Genomic DNA, 20,817 nt, shown 5'->3' on the forward strand with positions numbered 1-20,817 from the left:
TGTTTTTTTTGGTTTTTCTCCGGTACCGGGAACCGAACTCACAACCTTGCACTTGCCAGGCAGGCGCTTTTGCCGCTGAGCTAAATCCCCAGCCCCTGGTCTTATTTTTGATTACTAAAAATTCAGGGCTTTCCCCTAGGGATATATAATAATTACAGGCTTCAGTAAATTTCAACATGAGCAGCAATGAATGAAGCAGGATAAAGCACAAAGGAAAAAATCAGAGTGGCTGCCTTTCTCCTGGGGAGGGTGGAGGATGCAAAGTATTTATGTTGTTTAAAGTGATGGGAGATTAACTCCATTGGAAAGATTGTGAAAGTGGAAAATAAAATCCAGATGCTTTTCTTTTTCATATTTGTTTATTAATGGATTGTGCTTGGGGGTATTTGTATACTTATTTGCACATTGACACGTTAGAATGTTGGTATACTTATTGGCTGTAGATTTGGTTTTTTTTTTTGGTTTTTCTCCGGTACTGGGAACCGAACTTACGACCTTGCACTTGCCAGGCAGGTGCTTTGCCGCTGAGCTAAATCCCCAGCCCCTATTGGCTGTAGATTTGTATTTATATCAGATACTCTATATGCGGCTTTTATTTTACTGAGTGTAGTGAGGCATCCCAGGCAGGCTGTTAGAACTAGGTATATTTATGCGTAAATAACCTGTTTTATGAGCAAACATTTATTTGATCATGTACGTTTTACTGGTTGCTCCATTGGCACATTTTCTATGTATGTTTCTGTGTGTAAATATTTATCAGACAAGGTTGGCTTGTGAAGGAGGCCGTGCGGGTCTCAGCCTGGTGTGAGTGAGCTGCAAGGCATCTGGAGACCTAGTGGGGTGCGGCCTTCCGGGAGGCTCCTCGGTCTCCCGTCAGTGCCAGTGGCGTGCAGGCGTGGAGGCTTCCGTACACACTGCGCTCACTAGCGAGGGTCGGGGTGTGACGTGTGCACCCTTTTTCACTGGGCTTTGTCATCCTGAGACGGGATGCTGAGCTGTCCTTTCTGAGTATTTCTCTTGTCCCTACTCCTCCTCCTATTAATGAACAGACCTTTGAGAGTCTAGGGTGACTCATTTTTGTCAGCTCAAGAAGCTTTGTTGGAATGAAAACAACAGATGTGTTTGTAGCATTTGTTTCCCGAAGAAAAAATACTAAAAGACGTGTCTTTTTTAAATGTAGGACTTAACTCTGTGGTTTTTTAAAGATCATGCGCAAGGCCAGCACTCCTAATTTTCAAGGCTAACACTCTTAATTTTCAATCCCAGGGAGACTTCTATTTTATTCTATTTTATTTTTCTGTTGTCCCTGCTGGATATGAATATTTCTTCAGTCTCGGACAGCCTTGAACACCTTCTTACTTTCTCTGATTCAGGGAATTGGCTCGGGAGAAGGTAATGCGAGAAGTGAAAGCCTTAGCCAAACTTGAGCACCCAGGAATCGTGAGGTATTTCAATGCCTGGCTGGAAGCACCCCCGGAGAAGTGGCAAGAAAAGATGGATGAAATCTGGCTGAAAGACGAAAGGTAACTTCAGACTTTAAAAACGGCTCTTTCCTGTTAGGCTTTTTGTTTCTGTGGACCCAATGTCATTTCTGTGACTTTAGAAAAAGCACTGCAGGCCCGTGCTCTAAGTCATGTCTTAGAATGCTCTCTGCCCACTTTGTAAGCGACGTTCACGTAGCGATGCTCACGTAGTGACATTCGTGTAGTTTTTGAGGACAGAAGTTTTCAAAAGTATCGATCAGCAGTGTTGTGTGACTATGCTTGAGGGAGCCCCCTCTCAGCCAGAGGTGTTGTCTGCTTCTGTTTGTTTCCGTCTTTAAGTTTTTATTTAGTTTTTCTCTTAGCAGTTAACAGCTTCCAACTCCCTTTCAAGTAGCTTTATATTTGCAGTTAAAGATGACCTTAGGTAGCTGGATAGCCTTGCCACGTCGTGCTAGAGAAAGGAGGCCCCGTGGAAGCTGCCTCAGAGCCTTGCGAGGAAGCAGGCGCAGGCGCAGGCAGACTGCGGGCGACTGCGGGGAGCTTCTGCGTGTGGTTCGGGCCTGCTGAGGTGGCCGACGACAATGACCGTAAGGTGCACTCCTTGACCTTCGTCTCAGGGACCTGTGAGCTACTCTACCTAGACGGGGACTTCAGAATCAGAGCCACCAGGGAGTCCTACCCTTGGTGTTGTTCAGGCCTCTGTGTTTTGTACTGCAAGCCTTGGTTCCTCTGATGTGATCATCCCAGATAGCTGTTTTGAGTGTAAATTAATCTTTCAAATCAGGGTGTTCTAGAAGGAGTGGATGTGTTTTGTGGTTTGTCATTCAGTAACTGGTTTTACTGTAGGTGAAGCTTTTGAAACAGAAGGTGGACCAGAGATATAGCTCATGGGGCGGAGGATTTAGCTCAGTGGCACAGCACCTGCCTGGCAAGCACAAGGTCCTGAGTTCGATTGCCGGTACCGGAAAAAAAAAAAATGCGGACAATAACTGCATCTCAGATAACTTAGCACGTGTTTACTGTCCTGTCTTTGTGTTTCTCCTGTTTTTAGCACAGACTGGCCGCTCAGCTCTCTCAGCCCAATGGATGCACCATCTGTTAAAATACGCACGATGGATCCATTCTCCACAAAAGAGCATATTGAAATCATAGCTCCTTCGCCACAGAGAAGCGGGTCTTTTTCTGTGGGGATTTCCTGTGGCCAGACGAGCTCCTCCGAGAGCCAGTTCTCTCCCCTGGAACTGTTAGGAACAGACCACGGAGACAGCAGTGGGTCAGCGGATGCCGCGAACAACCTGCAGGACAGCTGCCTCGCAGACTGCGGCGTGGAAGATGGCACCATGGACGGCAATGACGAGGGGCACTCTTTTGAGCTCTGTCCTTCTGAAGCTTCTCCCTACGTGAGGTCAAGGGAGACCTCGTCTTCCATCGTGTTTGAGGATTCTGGCTGTGATAATGCATCCAGTAAAGAAGAGCTCAAAACTAACCGGGTGCATATCGGCAACCATTGTGCTAATAAATTCACTGCCTTCAAGTACTCCAGCAGCAAGTCTTCTTTGGAAGCCACCCTGTCTGTTTCTCCACCAAGGCCGACCACCCTAAGTTTAGATCTCACTAAGAACACTGCGGACAAACTCCAGCCCAGCTCGCCGAAGGTGTATCTTTACATTCAGATGCAGCTGTGCAGAAAGGAAAACCTCAAAGACTGGATGAACCAGCGGTGCACGCTGGAGGAGCGGGAGCGCGGCGCGTGTCTGCACATCTTCCTGCAGATCGCCGAGGCCGTGGAGTTTCTGCACAGTAAAGGGCTCATGCACAGGGACCTCAAGGTGCGTGGTTTCCACGGGATGCCTGGGGGGTCAGAGCAGCACTTCCAGCACTGGCCAGATTTTCACCAGAGAGCGCTGAGGAGGGTGCGAGTGAAAGCACCAGGGAGAGGAGCTGAGACAGTGGTGTGCTGAGGGAGTAAGTCACACTCACACACTTCATGCGAGTCATTCGGTCCTCCCTGTAGCGTGCTGATGTTCATTTTACTCTAAGTAATGTTCGCAGTGGTCCTTATGGGCAGGGTCGGGGGGAGTCCTTATGTAAAATCCACCATGAGCAGTCATTCTGCTTTTCCTGAAACCCTGATACAAGCACCCCTGCTGCGCTTTCTGGATAGAGAAAGGTAATAAATGAGACTGCCAGGTAACTGTAGCTTTAAAACCTTCCATTGCATTTTTATTGTGTACAGTACTGAAAAGTATAGTGATACAGCATACTAAGGGATGTAAAATTCTTTAAAAACTCACAGCATTTCCTTGGTATGTTTGTAAAATAAGTACACAGAACTTTGATTTAATTAATTTCTGCCATTCACGTGCAAATAGTGGCCACTGTATATAGGTGGTGAATGTGTAAATGTTTCTTTCTGATGAAAGTAGCTTAAGTTGTTGGCAGATTTGGATTCGTTTTAAATATTTTCAGTTTTATTTATGTTGCCACAAAGTTTTGCCTCAGGTACCAGCGTAGCTATTTGGTCAAACGTTACGTTATTTTCTTCTAAAATCGTCAGTTGATTTTTAAACTTTGGAGTATATTTTAAGAGTCTTAGGTAGTTCCTATTTTCCGGTATAATTTTTAGTTGTATATAATTGCTGCACTTCATTGATTTTGGTTTGATTACAATTGGTTGCTGGGAATTGTGCGTTAAATGAAAAGTTCAGAGATGACTTATTTCTGTGGGAACGGAGAAGACAGCTTACAGGAGACCAGACCCCTTGAACTTGAGAGGATCCTGGCTGCTCAGGTTTGAAAACAGTGAACATTCATCATTTGGTAGAAGACAGCTCACTGATGTGTACATTCTTGCTTGCCGTACACTCATGCCAAGTTGGAAGACAATATAGTCTGGCCTGGTGGCACACACCTGTAATCCCAGCACTCAGGAGGCTGAAGCAGGAGGATCGTTGTGAGTTTGAGACCAGCCTGGGCTACAAAGTGAGCTCAAGGCCAGCCTGAACTGCATAGTGAGACCCTGTCTCAAAAACACCAAAAAAAAAAAAAAAGACAATTATAATTATGTTTTCACTAACAGTGAATATTCTGCTGCTAATTTTATAATGTAAATGAGACATTTGTGAAATTTGTTCAATGTGATAATGTTGTCTAAAGATTTTTCTGACCAGGTGTGGTGGTATACGCCTTTAATCCCAGCACTCAGGAGGCTGAGGCAGGAGGATCTTTGAGAGTTTGAGACCAGCCTGCACTACGAAGTGAGCTCAAGGCCAGCCAGAACTGCAGAGCAAGATCCTGTCTCAAAAAAAAAAAAAAGACAAAACCAAAAAGAGATGTTTATTTCATTCATCATCAAATAGTGATTAGCTGCCATGGAGGAAGAACTGTACTTGTTACTAGACATGGCAGTGAAATAAAAGATGTTTTTCTTGCTGGGCGTAGTGGCGCATACCTCTAGTCCTAGCACTCAGGAGCCTGAGGCAGGAGGATCTCTGAGTTCGATACCAGCCAGAGCTACATAAGTGAGTTCAAGGCCAGCCTGACCTTGCTTCCAAAAGAAAACAAAACAAAACATCCCTTTCTCACAGAGCCAGGCTGCTCTACCACTTACTTGCTGGGGAACCCTGGGCAATTCGTTTAATGTCTGGGCCTCAGTTTCCATGTCTGTAAAATGGGGCATGAGTGGTACCATGCTCAAGGGATTGTATTACATGAGTTACCAGTAAACTGCTCAAAATAGTACCTGACACATTATAAGCACTCTGTATGCATTTTCCATTTCCTATTATAATTATTATGGTTTAAACTATAAATGTAGAGGAGATTACCCAGAGAAAGGATGCAGAATAAAAAGATTGAGGATTTTCTATGCTGGATATTAGGGAGTGTGGGTTTCTAAGACGTTGAAGAGGTCCACCTCTTTCTGCCGCCCTTCCCTTTCCACAGTGCTTATCTGGCATAGAAAACCTTTTTATTTTCCTGTTAGCCAATTCTAGAGAGAGATGTCCTTGACGATGTCTAGTTTCCGTGTTTCTTTTCTGAACTCGTTCAAATCACTCTCTCTCCCTCCTCTACACATGATCGTTGTACTTCACCTGTGCTATCTTCTCCAGCCTTCCAACATCTTCTTCACAATGGATGACGTGGTCAAGGTCGGAGACTTTGGGTTGGTGACTGCCATGGACCAGGATGAGGAAGAGCAGACGGTTCTCACGCCCATGCCAGCCTATGCCACGCACACGGGGCAAGTGGGGACCAAACTGTACATGAGCCCGGAGCAGGTGAGTGTCTCAGACAGCAGTTAGCAGGGCAGGGACCTACCTGTGCCTGCCGAACCTCCCACCGTGTTCATATTGAAACGCCCAGGATAAAGTCAGAAAGTTGTGGAACTCGGCAGTAATGAGCCACAGGCAACACAACTCGGTCTGAATTGGGGTTGGATGGAGAATGGAGAAAAATACAGCACGGGAAACATGCTCTCACCACCTGAACCGGCACCTGGCGGCAGCAGGACGGTTAGAACAAGACTTTGAATGTCACCCTCCTAAGTTTTGTCCAGCTCACCCTGGGTGGGCTGCATAGAACCTGGCTGGAGAGCCAGCTAGCATCAGAGACCTTGTCCTGAGTGGCGCTCTGTGGTCGTTCACAGGCAGCTCCCAGAAAGTCGCATGACAGGATATAGAGATGTGTAGATGAGAAACACTGCGTTGGGGAAGCTCTGTCCACAGAGCACAAGTGCTGTCCACTGGGTGCGGCCTAGAGGTGCGGCAGTAGGCATTGCGGCTGCCTCGCCCAGCCTCTCGGCTCAGGTCCGCAGGCTCCATTCCTTGGGTCTCAGTGTCTGTTTACACTTTTAAAATGATGGAGAACCTACCAGTTTTTCTTAGAGAATTTTATCTATCAGTATTTGCCCTGTTAGAAATTAAAATTGACCCCTGGGAGATAGCTCAGTGGCACAGCGCCTGCCTGGCAAGTGTAAGGTCCTGAGTTCGATTCCTGGTTATCCCCCACAAAAGGAAATTAAAATTGACAAATTTATAAAGCTTTAGTAATTCATTGTGAAAAGTATTTTCCAAAACAACAAAAAGGAGTGGCATTTACAGTTTTTGCAAATCTCTTTTTAGAAAAGCTAGATGTCGTATCTGCTTTTGTATTAAATCCATTGTAATATATTTGCTGAGATACATGAAGAAAATCTGGGTCCATACAGATAGGTAGTTGGAAACAGGAGCAATATTCATTTCAGGTAATCATAGATACTCTTCCTTGATAGTACATCAAAATTCACTGTGATCATTTCTTAAAAGTTGTTCCCATTGTGGGATCTAAAAGCTCTAAGCAGCCAGGCGTGGTGGTGCACACCTGTAATCCCAGCACTCAGGAGGCTGAGGCAGGAGGATCGTTTCAAGTTCGAGACCAGCCTGGGCTACAAAGTGAGCTCAAAGCCAGCCTGAACTGCATAGCAAGACCCTGTCACAAAAATACAAAAAAAAAAAAAATAAATAATAATTAATTAATTAAAAAATAAATAAAAGCTCTAAGCCAGGTGTGGGGGTGTACACCTATAATCCCAGCACTTGGGAGGCTGAGGCAGGAGGATAACTGGGGCCAGCCTGGGCTACAAAGTGAGTTCAAAACATCCTGAACTACATAGTGAAACCCTGTCTCAGACCAAAAAATAATTAATTAATTAATTGAAAGTAAAGCTCATTTGTCCTCTGTTACTTCACTGTCGCATGGTTTTTGCATGGATTTTTCACTCAGTCATATTGTGTAACATTATGCATGGTCCCTTGGAAACTCTTGGTTCCCTAACTTAGGCAATTCTCTGAAGTTGTCATATTTTATTATATAGATCAGAAAATCACATTGGTTAAAATCACCATGAGTCAGCCAGGCATGGTGGTGCACCTGTAATCCCAGCACTTGGGAGGCAGGAGGATCGTTGTGAGTTTGAGACCAGCCTGGGCTACAAAGTGAGCTCATGACCGGCCTGAACTGCATAGTGAGATCCTGCCTCCAAAAGACAAAAAAAAAAAAAAAAAGACCAATCACCATGAGTCTTGCCACAGAGGCCTTTCAAGTTGGGAGACTCTGGAATACCCTAATGGATGCAGATTTTTCAAAATTGTAATTTTCACTTAAATGCTCAGCTTTTATCATTAGCAACAAATATTGTCAGTTTTCCTTACAGAGCTGTTTGCACATTGCTCATCTTTCTTAAAATGTGAAGTGTCTGGGTCCGAATAAGTGCAGTCTGTCCTCAGCCGTTCTGTCACTCAGAGTGGCATCCTGGGAACAGAACAGCTGGCAAACGTTGCATCCGGGAACACGCAAGTGCTTTCATGTCACACAGCACTGTGATGTGAGGAAGCTGAAATGCTTTAGGAATAGTTTCTACCTTGCCGCACAGGTTAGTAAAAAGATGTATATTGAAGGGGTAAGATTTAATACTTTGGGGGCCAGGCATGGTGCGCGTGCCAGCGTAGTACTTGGGAGGCAGAGGCAGGAGGATCGTGAGTTCGAGGGCAGCCTGAGTTACATAATGGGACCCTGTCTCAGAAAAACAAAATAACAATCTTGACTGCTCAGTAAGGACATTGTAAGTGAAATGTGCTTTCCTCGGTGTGTTGGTTTGGGGCTTATTTTGCAAGGGAGAATAATATAATACAGGACACCTATTTTATATGATTATTTATAATAGTCACCTAAGGAACAATATACAAAAGAGTGCAGGAAATCTGTCCACATACTGTAGACCAAGAAATCTAGCTGAGGGCCTGGATCCTGCAATAATGTCCTGCATGAGTCCAGCTGAAGACCTAGAGCTCATAACAGTGCCTCCTACGAGTCCAACTGGAGGCCCAGAGCCCACGACAACATCTTATATAGGCCTGTTTCACAGATCTGACTGGGAAGGCCAGAGGTCAGTGCTGGAATCCAGAAGGTCTGTGTCAGCGGGATGAAGGATCTGTGTTAGCAGGCTGAGAAATCTACACTGGAGCCAGGAAGCGATGCTCGAAGTAAGAAGTAGAACTCCTCTGATGGGTACCACAGCCATCCTCAGCAACAGTGAGGTCCCAAGCTCCTCTGAAGATCAGGAAAGCCGAGTTCCCATCAGGGAAGCCAACGCAGCAAGCTTCTGCAGGACACTGGCAGTGTACCATCTTCCCCTCCAAAGCCAGGAGGCGATGCTCAGAGTGAGGACCAGAGCTCCCCCAAAGTGAACCGAACCATTCTCAGTGCCAACGAGGTCCCGAGCTCCTCAGAGGATGAAAACAGCCGAGTTCATCAGGAAAGCCGGCACGATGAGCTCATCAAAACAACCAACAGCTCCTTACAGCGTCCACCAGCTCCTACAGCCTTTCTCTGCTCCCGACAGCCTCTCAGCTCCCACCAGCCTCCTTCTCCTTCTCCAGGTCTGCCTCTTATGCTGCAGGCAGCAATCCCCAGGTGGGCCTCCCACACCCAGCACCACGCTTACTCCGTTCAGGGGAGGTTATAGGTTGACCACCAGTTGCCAGTCCCCTACACTGGGGTATTTTTAACCTGTGACATTGCACAGTATAATTCTTACTAATGCAGCTGGCACCCCACCTAGATTCACACTCAGACGCATCACTCAACACAGTGAAAAGACAAGTCCTGTCTTCGTGTTTGTATGAAAGGAGTTTGATCTCACGGCTCCCCCGAAGGGGTACGAGGCTTTCGGGGGATCTCAGACCACACCGTGAGAACCACGGGACTAGACCAGCTTTAACGGTTGTGTCAGAGACCAACAATAAGGCTGGTTTGGAGGAGCAGGACTATATTTTATTGATCTACAGTGTCCTTCTGAAGTACCTGAACTGTTCACATTATTCAGATGTCTCTTTCTCATGTTTTAAATATTTTTAATTTAAAAAGCGTTTTAGGGGCTGGGGATTTAGCTCAGCGGCAAAGCACCTGCCTGGCAAGCGCAAGCTCGTGAGTTTGGTTCCTGGTACCGGAGAAAAACCAAGACAAAAAAAAAGCGTTTTAAAGAACCCTAAGCTTAAACATCTTAAATTTCAAATGATACAGTATTTAGGTAGGGAAAACACAAATTGTACGTGCGGTGCTTGTGTTCTGTAGTACTGCACCCTGCAGCGTATAGTTTGGAAGAAAAATAGCCGAGACCCAGAGCCTTGTACCTGGCCACATAAGGTGCACACGAAAACAGAAGTTTCGGGTAGACTTGGTGTGCCGGCGGGGAGGCACTGAGGCCTCAGCGGCAGCGATGGCGGCAGCGACGTCCCAGCAGGGGGACGCCATGAGCAAAGCCAGCCCGGCTTTCAAAAAGATCTGACGCTGCTGGAGAAAAGGAAAGATTACCACCTCCGTGCAGATGACCATCATAAAAAACAAGAATTCATCAGAGCTCTTCAGAACAAGGCTCTTGAAAAAAAATCCAGAAGAATTCTATTATAAAATGGCTCACATTGGGGGCTGGGGATTTAGCTCAGCAGCACAGTGCCTGCCTGCCTGGCAAGCTCGAGGTTGTGAGTTCGATTCCCGGAACCGGGGGGGGGAAAGGCTCACATTAAGCTCCTGGATGGAGTTGATGTTATTAAGGACATTAAGGAAGGAGTAACTCCAGAACAGCTAAGGTTAGTGAGGACTCCGGTGTCACACATACAGGAATGAAAAGGGTTGCGGAAGCTAAGAAAATTGAAAGACCGAAGTCAGAGCCCCATCTGCTGGGCATCCAGGGGAAGCAACAGAATAAGCGTGTGTTCTTTCTTGACACCAGAAAGGAGCAGTTTGATAGTGCCACTCCCCTGCACACAGCCTCGGAACTAGTTGAGCATCTGTAACAGACCCAAGACAGACCTTCCAGAAGGAAAAGTGGAAGGAGTTTACCCGTCAGACTCACGGCAGTGGACAGCAAAGGACAGACAAAAGCAGGATGACTGCCTGACAAGGCAGACTGACCTAGAGAAAAGAGGCTGTTCCTCATTGCACAGAAAATTCAAATGCGCAGAGATCTTACGGCTAAAACTCAGAAGGGGAAGGGGAAGAAAGAGACGGTGAACACCCGAGCCATTCACAAGTTTGAGAGTTGTGGGAAGCCATGAAGTGTTAACCATTCTGCATCGAAGAGAATTCCATTTTTGGCAATAACTTCAGATTCCATCCGTTCAGATGGCATGGTTTTCCTGTTTATAACCATGATTTATCGTTGATCTAATATTGCATGTCTTTCTATGACCAGTATCAAAACCCCTCCCCCCACCCATGTCATTGGTTTTGGTTTGTGAAATCAGTCTTTATTTTTTTATGCAGTACTTACATTTTTCTCACTATGAACATTATATGATTTCATTATAACAGAGTAGAAAACGGATGAATTCATTTCTAATTTCAGTACTACTCAAGAACAATTATTATATACTGAAAGCTAGAACTACTGAGGCAAACAATTGCTATAGGCACTCTGGTTTATTTTCTTCATCTTATAAAGCTGTGCATTCGTTTTTATTTATGTTTTTGTTTTGTAGTTATAATTTTAATAATTTTATATCCTAAAAAAAAGGAAATCAAGCATATCTAAATAAGAGTTTAAAAAATGCCACCAAGCATGGTGGCGTATGCCTGTAATCATAGCACTTGGGAGGCTGAAGCAGGAGGATTGCCACAAGATCAAGGCCAACCTAGGCTGCATAGTGAGTTCAAGGCCAGACTGAACTACGTAGTAAGATACACACAAAAAACAAAGTTCAGGAATCTAGCTTTTGTGTAAGAAGGGAAAAGTGTATCTATATTTGCTTATGTTTGTGTTTAGAAACACCGGAAGGATGTGCAGGAAACGAATGGTTGTGGGAGCAGTGGTGGAGGGGAGGGGCCTGGCGGGCCTAGCCACTGCCGGCCAGGGTCGGGGAGAAACTCCGCTCTTCCTCTTTGGGAGCCTTGTGAGTGTGTTACCTGTTAAGTGTCTGTCAGAGTAGCCAGCAAAAGCATCAGAAATATGTGTCCCTGGCTCTTGTGATACTGAATGTAAAATCCAAAAAAATGTTCGTGAAGTGTTTGTAATTTTAAAAATAGTTATCATGATAAGCCGGGTCTGTAGCAAATGTGTTAACAAAGATTAGGAAGTGGGAGATCATAAGAGCGGGGAGAGGGGGAGGTGGGGCTCCTTTTCCATGTACCTAAATTCAGTAACTAGAGTTAAAACAGGATTTCTGTCTCTGTCACCACCGAAGACAGCAAAAGGAAAGAGTATAGAAACACAAGAAACGAACGGAAAGTGATGGTAGGGTCAGATAGTAGTTATGACAGCATGTGAGTGGATATGTGTGGATGTCCCCGAAGGGAAAATTAGATGGAGCTGTAATTTTTTTTTTTTTTTTTTTTTTTCAAAAAGAAAGCTAGGTGAAAGACATATTAATAGGTCAGGCATGGTGGCACACGCCTGTAATCCCAGCACTCAAGAGGCTGAGGCAGGAGGATCGTTGCGAGTTCGAGGCCAGCCTAGGCTTCAAAGTGAGCTCAAGGCCAGCCTGAACTGCATAGCAAGACCCTGTCTCAAAAAGACAAAAAAAAAAAAAAAAAAAAAAAAAAAAAAAAAAAGACATATTATTAGGCTTTATGTGTAGTTGGCCACCATTTATTTAAGTACATTGAAGTCGGGTATATTTTCATTTCATACTTGTAGGCTACAAAGAAACATTAGTGCGCTGTATTTGAAAACAGAAATTTTAGCCCAGCATTGTGGCACACGCCTGTAATCTCAGCACTTGGGAGGCTGAAGCAGGCGGATCATTGTGAGTTTGAGGCCAGCCTGGGCTAAAAAGTGAGCTCAAGGCCAGCCTGAACTGCATAGTGAGACCCTGTCTCAAGAAAGAAAGAAAGAAAACAAATGAAGGAACGAAACAAAAAAAAAGAAAGAGAAGGAGGGAGGAGAAAGAGGGAAGGAAAAGAAGAAAAGAGAAGAGAATAAAAAAAAAAGAAAAGAGACATTTTAAGTGTCAGCCATGTGTAGTGGTGCACACTTGGAACCCCAGCTACGCAGGAGGTTGAGGCAGGAGGACTGCAAGTTGGAGGCCGGCCTAGGCAAGTTGGTGAGACCCTGTCTCAAAATAAAGTAGAATGGGCTGGGGATGCAACTTAGTGGTAGAGTCCTTGTCTGGTATGAGCAGGGCCTTGGGTTCAGTCCGAGGTAGGTGTGAGGGGATCTTTCTGTAATCATAATGCAATGAAAGAGGTTATAGAGGTTTGATTTGATGCTTGCTTTTGCTAGCTGGCAGTGAACCTCACCCCCATCCTAAGTAACTAGCAGGTCAGTAGCGAAGTAAAAGCACTCATACAAAGTACTAAGAAAATAATGAAAGATCTGAAAACTATTGAAATCCATAGACGTTACCAAGGTTCTTTGTGGAGTAAATTTGTTCAGGACCTTCGATCTGAAGCGCATCTGTGCTCAAGGGTTTAGTGGTGTGCTCAGGAGGGCGTGGGGAGGAAGGAGCCCCAGGAGAGAAGTCGAGCCTCGGACAGATCCCAGGGCAGTCATCAAGGCTGGAAATCAAAAAGATAACCAGTACTTCAGTGGAGGGAAAACACAAATAAATTAGAAAGGGTAGCAGCGATACGTATTTTCAGTATTTGCAACCAGAAGTATCCAAACTAGCATAAGTAGAAAAGGCAGTCTGTGGGCCGGAGGAATGAAATTCTCCTGGTAAATGATGTGGCGAGGACCTGGTGGAAGGAAAAGCTGAAGTTGTGAGAAATAGCAGAATGCTATAAATGCATATTTATATTGAGCGGGAAAAGACCCTGAGAGCCGTAACCTCCAACCGTCATTGCTTCTAAGCCAGGGGGACTTTGAATGAATTTTAATTTTAATTTGGACTACATTGAAACAGTGTAGTTTTTCTACATTGTCAGACATCAGAATCAACACTGAAGACGTTTTTAACAGCATTTTTACAAATGAATCATTATTGAAGTGGTTGGAAATAATACTTTGGATTTTAAGTTTCAGGAAAACACATACTCATTCTTAGTTGTAATTACGAGAAAAGATAAACCCTGTTCTAGTCTGTGCGGTGATAAGACAGTCAGTTTAAACTCTGGAAGGATGTATTATATTCTTCCTCCCTTGAGATTTTATGCTTAACTCTGGTGTTTTAGGTGTGTAATAGTTAATATTTAAAAATAATAAATAACACTTTTTCCTTATTATATGTTAATTGGTCATCTAGGAAATGTGGACAATAGAAGGAACATTTAAAGAGAAAGTGAAAGCTTCTTATTAAAAATCCCTAAACCAGGAGCTGGGGATTTAGCTCAGAGGCACAGTGCTTGCCTGGCAAGCATGAGGTTGTGAGTTTGATTCCCGGTACCAAAAAAAAACTGAAAAAAACAAAAAAATAAAAATCCCTAAACCATTAACAGTGGCTAGCAACTTCCTTCTGTATGTACACTTCTTTTAGAAAATTGGGGTGCTGTTCCTTTAGCATTTGGATACAATATTAAAATGTGAGCATTTCCTATACTATTAAACATTGGGAAATATTTTTGGCTGCATTGCATTCAGTCAGCTCAGCAGTTTATTCAATATTTGTTTTGGGCATTTAAGAAAAATTTTTTTAAATCAGGTTCTTTTGCTACATACATTTAAATCAGGTCATTATACATAATGATTGAAGAGAATTTGTACCTATACGTGATATAACTTGGTTTTTCCCTTCCATTCTCCTACCCTCCCTTCAACCTCTCCTTCCCTCCCCATTTACAAATGTTTTATTTCCATGTTCTCCTTCTTTTCTCATATGTTTTGGACGTTTTAGTTGTACATTTTGTTACTAGGAGTGTCAGTTGGATAACTAGCCTTGTAACCCAATCCGTCACTTTTCCACCTACCCTAGGGTGGGTGAGTTAGATAGGATCAGTCCGTGGAGTAAACGTTTCTTATCCAGTTACTGCTTGTGAATGTCTGTCTACTTGTACTGCGTGAGGAGTGTACAGAGGTGTCCCTTACCACTGTACTCTGTAAGCACCGTTTTTGAACATAAAACGGCTGATCCAAAATATGGGGCTTGCTTAAAATCATTACAGTAAAAGACACATTGCCATTAATCCCTTACTTGAAACACACCCCATCGTCCTTCCCACTGTCTGGAGCAGTTCTAGAAGTGTTCTTTTGTGAGTGTCTTCACCAAGTGTGATCAAAAAGACGGGGAGTGCTGCTGCCAACCGCCAGCCAGCAGAAAGGAAGGCTCAGGTGAGCGCTGCAGCGTGTCCTCCTCCGCCCCAGTCGCTGGATCTGTCAGCATGCAGCTTTTGGCTCCTCCTCAAAGTCAAAGTGGCCGTGGAAAGTAGTTTTGAATTAGTTCAAACAATACAGCTAAATCTCTCAGTGCAGCCACAGCAGTACAACCAAGTACTCTCACAAAGGGGGATCTATTAGAATTGCTTCAGGAAGGGCAGGTCCTGTGGGATAAGTCTGTTTGCAGGTAGCAGGAATGTTTTCAGGGGGGTTAACAGCAGTGTGTCTTCTGTTGTAATAAAGCTTGTTTAATGTAATTGTTCAGCATCTTTTTCAGTCAAACCTTGTATTTCTTTAACTACTTCCCAGGCCCCAAAGATGGGAGGTAAGGGAGGGTTCAGGTTGCTGTCTCACTTAGAAGGGAGGAGGACGACCGCCAAGATGGTCCCTGGGACTTTCACCTGCCAAGATGGCTTGGCCCGAGTGCAGAAGGTGGATACTGAGGGTAGTGGAGAAAAAGGGGAGGTTATGAAGGGCTCCTGAACCCTGGCCTGTAGTCCCAAAGTGCTGGTGCTGGTGTGGATCATTTCCCAGGTGATTCCCTCCTCTTCCTCCTCCTCTTCCTCCTCCTCCTTCTCCTCCTCCTCCTCCACCACCGCCATGAGCAGGGGCTGCTGCCAAGTGTCAAGTTAGAGGCCTAGAGAAATTCTCACAAATAAAAGGGCTCCTGTGAGTCACCAGGAGGTCACTTGTAATTCCAATGAGGCTTTCCTTCATGGAGCAGTTCAGTTGTGATTCATCGGATCATTTTAACAAGCCTTCACTGAGAGCTTCTCTATACTTAGCCCAGTGCTGGAAGATGGGAAGACAAAAGAAGCAGTTCCCTTCCCTGGAGGACTTTATAATCTAGTTGTAAAGAATAAAAAATATGCACATGAAAAATACAACCAAGGATGCAAAGTAGCCTGCAATTAAGCGCCTTAATGAAGGCCAACCAGGGTTGATTAGTGGTTTGCAGTAATGAAGATTTTCTCATAAAAATGGGCAAGGGCCGAGATGATGAGAATGAGATCGGTGGGAGATAGTGTTGGCTTTGAAAAAACCTCACCTGGGGGAATGAGGGCTTTTACGGGCTGCCACTTTGTTAGCATCTCAGGCTCCAGGTTTCTGCCACCTGCTCCGCTGATGCATATCTCAGAGGTACCTGGCCCCGCTCCTCTCTGTAATGCGGAGGGGTATAATTACCTGGTGTCAGGAGCTCGGGCAGGCGGCTTGAGAGATTAACTCTTTGCTGACATTTTTAAGCATACGCTTAATTTTAAGCCAGGAAGTGGCTAGGTAAACTTAAGGATTTGGTAATGCTGTAATGTCAGTGGTACCGTATCTGTGAATGCTTTAAAAAATATTTTTCTGTGGATTTCAGATCCAAGGAAACAACTACTCTCATAAAGTGGACATCTTTTCCTTGGGCCTGATTCTGTTTGAATTGCTGTACCCATTCAGCACTCAGATGGAGAGAGTCCGGGTAAGTAACCCTTCCTCAGAAAACATCGAGATAACCCAGAGTATACAAAAGAAAGTTTGTAAGAATTCAGTGTTCTAATGCCAGCAGACTAGTTAACTAGAAGCCAGAGAGGCCCAACACGGGAAGGGTTTTTAGACTGTTTACTTTCCAGTCTTCAAAAACTTTGGTTTTATTGACTTGTTTGTTCCTTGTCTTGGTTTAAATTCATGATAATTTAACAGTATCTTGCACAGAGAACATTTACGCTAAGAGCAAAGCAGGAAGAACTGTGAAGTTACAGGAGGAGGGGGTGGAGGGGGTAGTTGACCAGAAAAGATTTTTCCACAGGACAAGTAGCTGCACTAGGACACACACTACTTAAGGTGTTTTCAGAGCAAACGTCTGTCTCATTGTTCCTAGGTGGGTACCCTCAACTCTGCTAGTTGTCGTCCCTGGTCCCTACTTTCATATTTTCAGAGTTCGTGCTCTTAAAGCCATTTCTTAGTTGATCAGCTTTGATCTCCTCTGTTGTCTCCCTGCGTTGGTAGACCAGAATGTGGTTCTCATATTGAACCCAAAAAATCATATGACAAATGGAGAGAAAGAAAAGGAAACGAAAAATAACTAAATTTTATAACTGCAGGAAAAAAAAGCCATAAAAACTTCCAAAAAGGAAACTAAAACAGGCCCAACCTAAGCAAAGAATTAGGAATCAGATGTCACCAATCAGAACTGTAAGCTCATCGAAGAACACTGTCAGGAGTGTGGAAGGCAGGGTAGGGGCCTGCGGGGACATAGCTCAGGAGCGGAGTGGGAGTGTCCCGAGCAGGCACGCGGCTTGTGTGCATAGATCCATCTGTCAACATAAATTTAAAGCACTACTTTTCATTCCTTTTAGACCTTGACTGATGTAAGGAATCTCAAGTTTCCACTACTGTTTACGCAGAAATATCCTCGTGAGGTGCGTATGATTCTCATCCCTGATTTTCTCTAAAGTAGTACTTAGTACCCAAAGGTCTAGAGAGGGGAGGGGCCTGCTCCAACCACCAGAGTTTAAGTAAAGCCATGGGCAGGAGCTCCGGCTGCCTTCCAGCCTGGTGTCCTACCAAGGCCCTGCTGCAGGACACCTCCCCACCAGCTGAGTGACGCTTGCCTTAAATAGAGCTGGACCCTTAGAACACCTTCAATGCTAGAATCACGGTGCTGATCATGCTATTGACCTCTCTTATAGTGGTATGCAAGAGCTCAAAAAACTGGCTTATCCTTTTTAAAGAGGCACTGATTTCTACTGCTTATGGGGACTGGACTTACACTCCGCAGCAATAAGGGTCAGAAGATTGAGAAGGGAAAAAAGTAAAGCTGGTCTTGATGGTAAAACTTAAATGTGATGAACTTCCTTTTTTTTTTTTTGGTACCAGGAATCAAACTCAGGACCTTGCACTTGCCAGGCAGGTGCTTATGCCACTGAGCTACATCCCTGGCAAATGTAATGAACTTCTAAAGTTGTCTTTATACCTTTGGTTTATTTTTATTTCACAATATGTATTCCATGAGCATATCACTTCAAAATTTATACACTGATAAATTTTGAATTTTCTTAAGTAAATAAACTGAAGTCATTGGGTAGTATATGTTAATGATCAAATTGCAAAAAAGTCAAAATTTGTCTTTCAGTTTGATAAGTAAAGACTTGCATTAAAAATTGAACTTTATCATATACTTACATATGGTCACTTGAAATTAAAATTCTAATAAAAATTGTTACCGTATATTTTGTATACTTGATGAATCTGCTCCCAAGGTAGGTTGTTATAAGAGGATAAAACACATTTTTTAACTTGCTTTTTTTGTCTTTTTGAGACAGGGAGGGTCTCACTATGCAGTTCAGGCTGGCCTTGAGCTCACTTTGTAGCCCAGACTGGCCTGGAATTCTCAAGGATCCTTCTGCCTCAGCCTTCTGAGTGCTGGGATTACAGGCATGCGCCACCATGCCTGGCAAAATATTTTTAAAACAAGAGAGTATTAAATGATGATCTTGGGGCTGGGGATATAGCTCAGCGGCATAGGTCGTGAGTTCAATCCCCGGTACCGCCAAAAAAAAAAAATTAAAAATAAATAAATAAATGCTGATCTCTGGCATGTTATTTTTCAATTGAAAGTTTTATTGAAATAACTGTAGATTCACACAGAAATAAAAATCTACAGAAATAACTATAGATTCACACTTAGTTATAAGATGAATTTATTTTTTAAAAAATCAGCTGTGTGTGCTTCGAGGAAAACCTTTTATTACATTTTAGAAAAACCACCAGTCAGCCCCCAGATGATCTGCATTTGAAGCAGCGGTTGGCAGATTAGGACCAGCACCTCAGATCCAGCTTGCTGCCTGTTTTTATGATACAATTTTGTTGGAACACAGCCATGCCCTCCATTTACCTGCTGTCTGGCTGTTTTAAGCTTCAGTGGCAAAGCTGACTGTTCCTATCAGAAACTGTATGGCTTATAAACTTAAAACAGTTACAGAAAAATTTTTTCAACCCTTGTGAAAAGGACTGTTCAGCTTGGCGTGGTGGCACACACCTGTAATCCCAGCACTTGGGAGGCTGAGGCAGGAGGATCATTGCAAGCTTGAGGCCAGCCTGGGCTACAAAGTGAGCTCAAGGCCAGCCTGAACTGCACAGCGAGACCCTGTCTCAAAAAGACAAAAAAATAAAAAATAAAAGACTGTTCAGTGATCTAAAACTGACGCTTTATCGCAAATCAATTCTTATATTTCAGTACGAGATGGTTCAAGACATGCTCTCTCCCTCTCCCACGGACCGGCCTGAAGCCACAAACATCATTGAAAACGCTCTGTTTGAGGACTTGGAGTTGCCTGGGAAAACGGTGCTCCGACAGCGGTCTCGCTCCCTGAGCTCATCGGGAACAAAACCTGCGAGGCTGCCCAGCGGCTCCCGCATCCCTGTGCCCAGCAGTTAGCCCTGCGCCCTGTGCCCGGCAGTTCCCGCATCCCTGCGCTCGGCAGTCAGCCCGCAGCGGCCTCTTCCGAGGAGCCCGCCGCTTTCCAGAGTGGCCGACGTGAACACTTTGTTCTCTGCTCAGCCTTGTTTTGGGCTGCGTTTTCCAAGTCAAACTGAAACTGGATTTGGAGCCTAACCTGTGTAGAGCCAGTTCGCTCTTCTCCCAGGACAGGGCTCGGGGCTAGGGGGTTCTGTGTTCTCCTGGGCCGGCTCGCCCAGCTTCCTAGCACCTTTTGCCTCAGAGGTAGAAGCATTCCCTAAAACATAGACAGCTTTAAAGTGGAAATATTTTTATAATACAGAAGGATAAACCCTCCCCGCATTGTGGAAGCTCTGTTGTTCTAGAAATACGCTTTCTAGAAAGATAGATTTTGAAACTGATTTCTAAAGAAGCTGACTTCTTTTTTGTCCCTGGTGGGTAAAGGAAGAATCTGCACTATTTTGGAGGACAAGTAGCACAAACTGTAGGGCAGTTTATGTCTGTAGTTTTATAGTCCTATTTGTAGCGTTAAATAGTTTTATTCCTTAGATGATTCTAGGGAGGGTTTGAGAAGTTTTTGTACTTTTACCTCCAGTGAACCCAGTGAGGGAGAAATGAAGCTTCAGATGTAAATTGGTTTAAATTCTTGCTGGGAAGGACGAGGCTGTAGGTAAGAAGGGATACTGTCTTACAACTAACTTCTGCAGTGATGGGCTTTTTAACCTCATAAAATCATTAGTGTCTTCTATATAATCCTACAGGCGGGTACATCCCAAACTGATTCTAGATAACAGTGTAATCATTTCACGTCCTGATGGGTTTTTATTTTCCTCTGTAAATATTTTTATTTTTTATTTATAAAAATTCTGGAATCAATCCATTTGGGTTGGTGGTGTACAGAACACACTTAAGTGTGTTAACTTGTGACTTCTTTCAAGTCTAAATGGTTTAATAAAAACTTTTAAAAAATCACTTCTGGATGACTCTTACTTATGTTGGAGAGTTGGTCCAGAAATGGTAATTATTCTAATTTACCAACTGGAATCAGTAGGTTTGTGAAGGGTCAAACCCAACCATCAAGAAAACTTCCATGCGGGGCGAGATGGCACATGTATAATTCCAGCACCGGGGAGGCTGAGGCAGGAGGATCACCACAAGTTCAAGGGCAGCCTGGACTACACAGCTGAACAACAATCTGAACTAGATACTGAGACCCTGTCTCAAAAAACAGGATAGATCTCAGCAGCACAGCACCTGCCTGGCAAGAGAAAGGTCCTGAGTTTGATTCCTGGTACAAAAAAAACTTCCAGGCTTGGTGGCACACACCTGTAATCCCAGCACTCAGGAGGCAGAGGCACGAGAATCACTGCTAGTTCAAGACCAGCCTGGGCTACGTAGTGAATTAATGGCCCATCTTAATTAAAAAAAAAAAAAAAAAATTTCCCTAACCTGTTCCAGCCAAGTGTTGTTCCCTTGATTTGCTCAGTGCCGGCTCTGCCCAGGACAGGGACTATGAACAGGACCCTGCCCTAAGGGGAGACCTCGCAGAGAAAGGGCCGCGGCAGTGCTCCCCGTGTTGATCTCACGGCGCATCCCCTGTGTGC

General features: G+C 44.3%; 1 protein-coding gene and 1 pseudogene across 1 annotated transcript in view; both read left to right on the forward strand.

Annotated features, from left to right (window-relative positions):
- Positions 1-20,185, forward strand: part of Eif2ak3 (eukaryotic translation initiation factor 2-alpha kinase 3) — a gene marked incomplete in the record, with an annotated part of 68,401 nt that extends 48,216 nt beyond the window's left edge. Inside the window, 6 exon segments of the mRNA XM_013514710.1 lie at positions 1,374-1,523; positions 2,536-3,313; positions 5,597-5,764; positions 16,133-16,234; positions 17,112-17,174; positions 18,992-20,185. Of these exon segments, the coding sequence (XP_013370164.1) occupies positions 1,374-1,523; positions 2,536-3,313; positions 5,597-5,764; positions 16,133-16,234; positions 17,112-17,174; positions 18,992-19,192 (1,462 nt within the window).
- Positions 8,498-11,012, forward strand: LOC102014804 (annotated as a pseudogene).
- Positions 20,186-20,817: the final 632 nt, after the last annotated feature.

The sequence above is a fragment of the Chinchilla lanigera genome, unplaced genomic scaffold (genome assembly GCF_000276665.1).
Source record: "Chinchilla lanigera isolate Chin_1 unplaced genomic scaffold, ChiLan1.0 scaffold00023, whole genome shotgun sequence".
In the NCBI taxonomy this organism is placed as follows: Eukaryota; Metazoa; Chordata; class Mammalia; order Rodentia; family Chinchillidae; genus Chinchilla; species Chinchilla lanigera.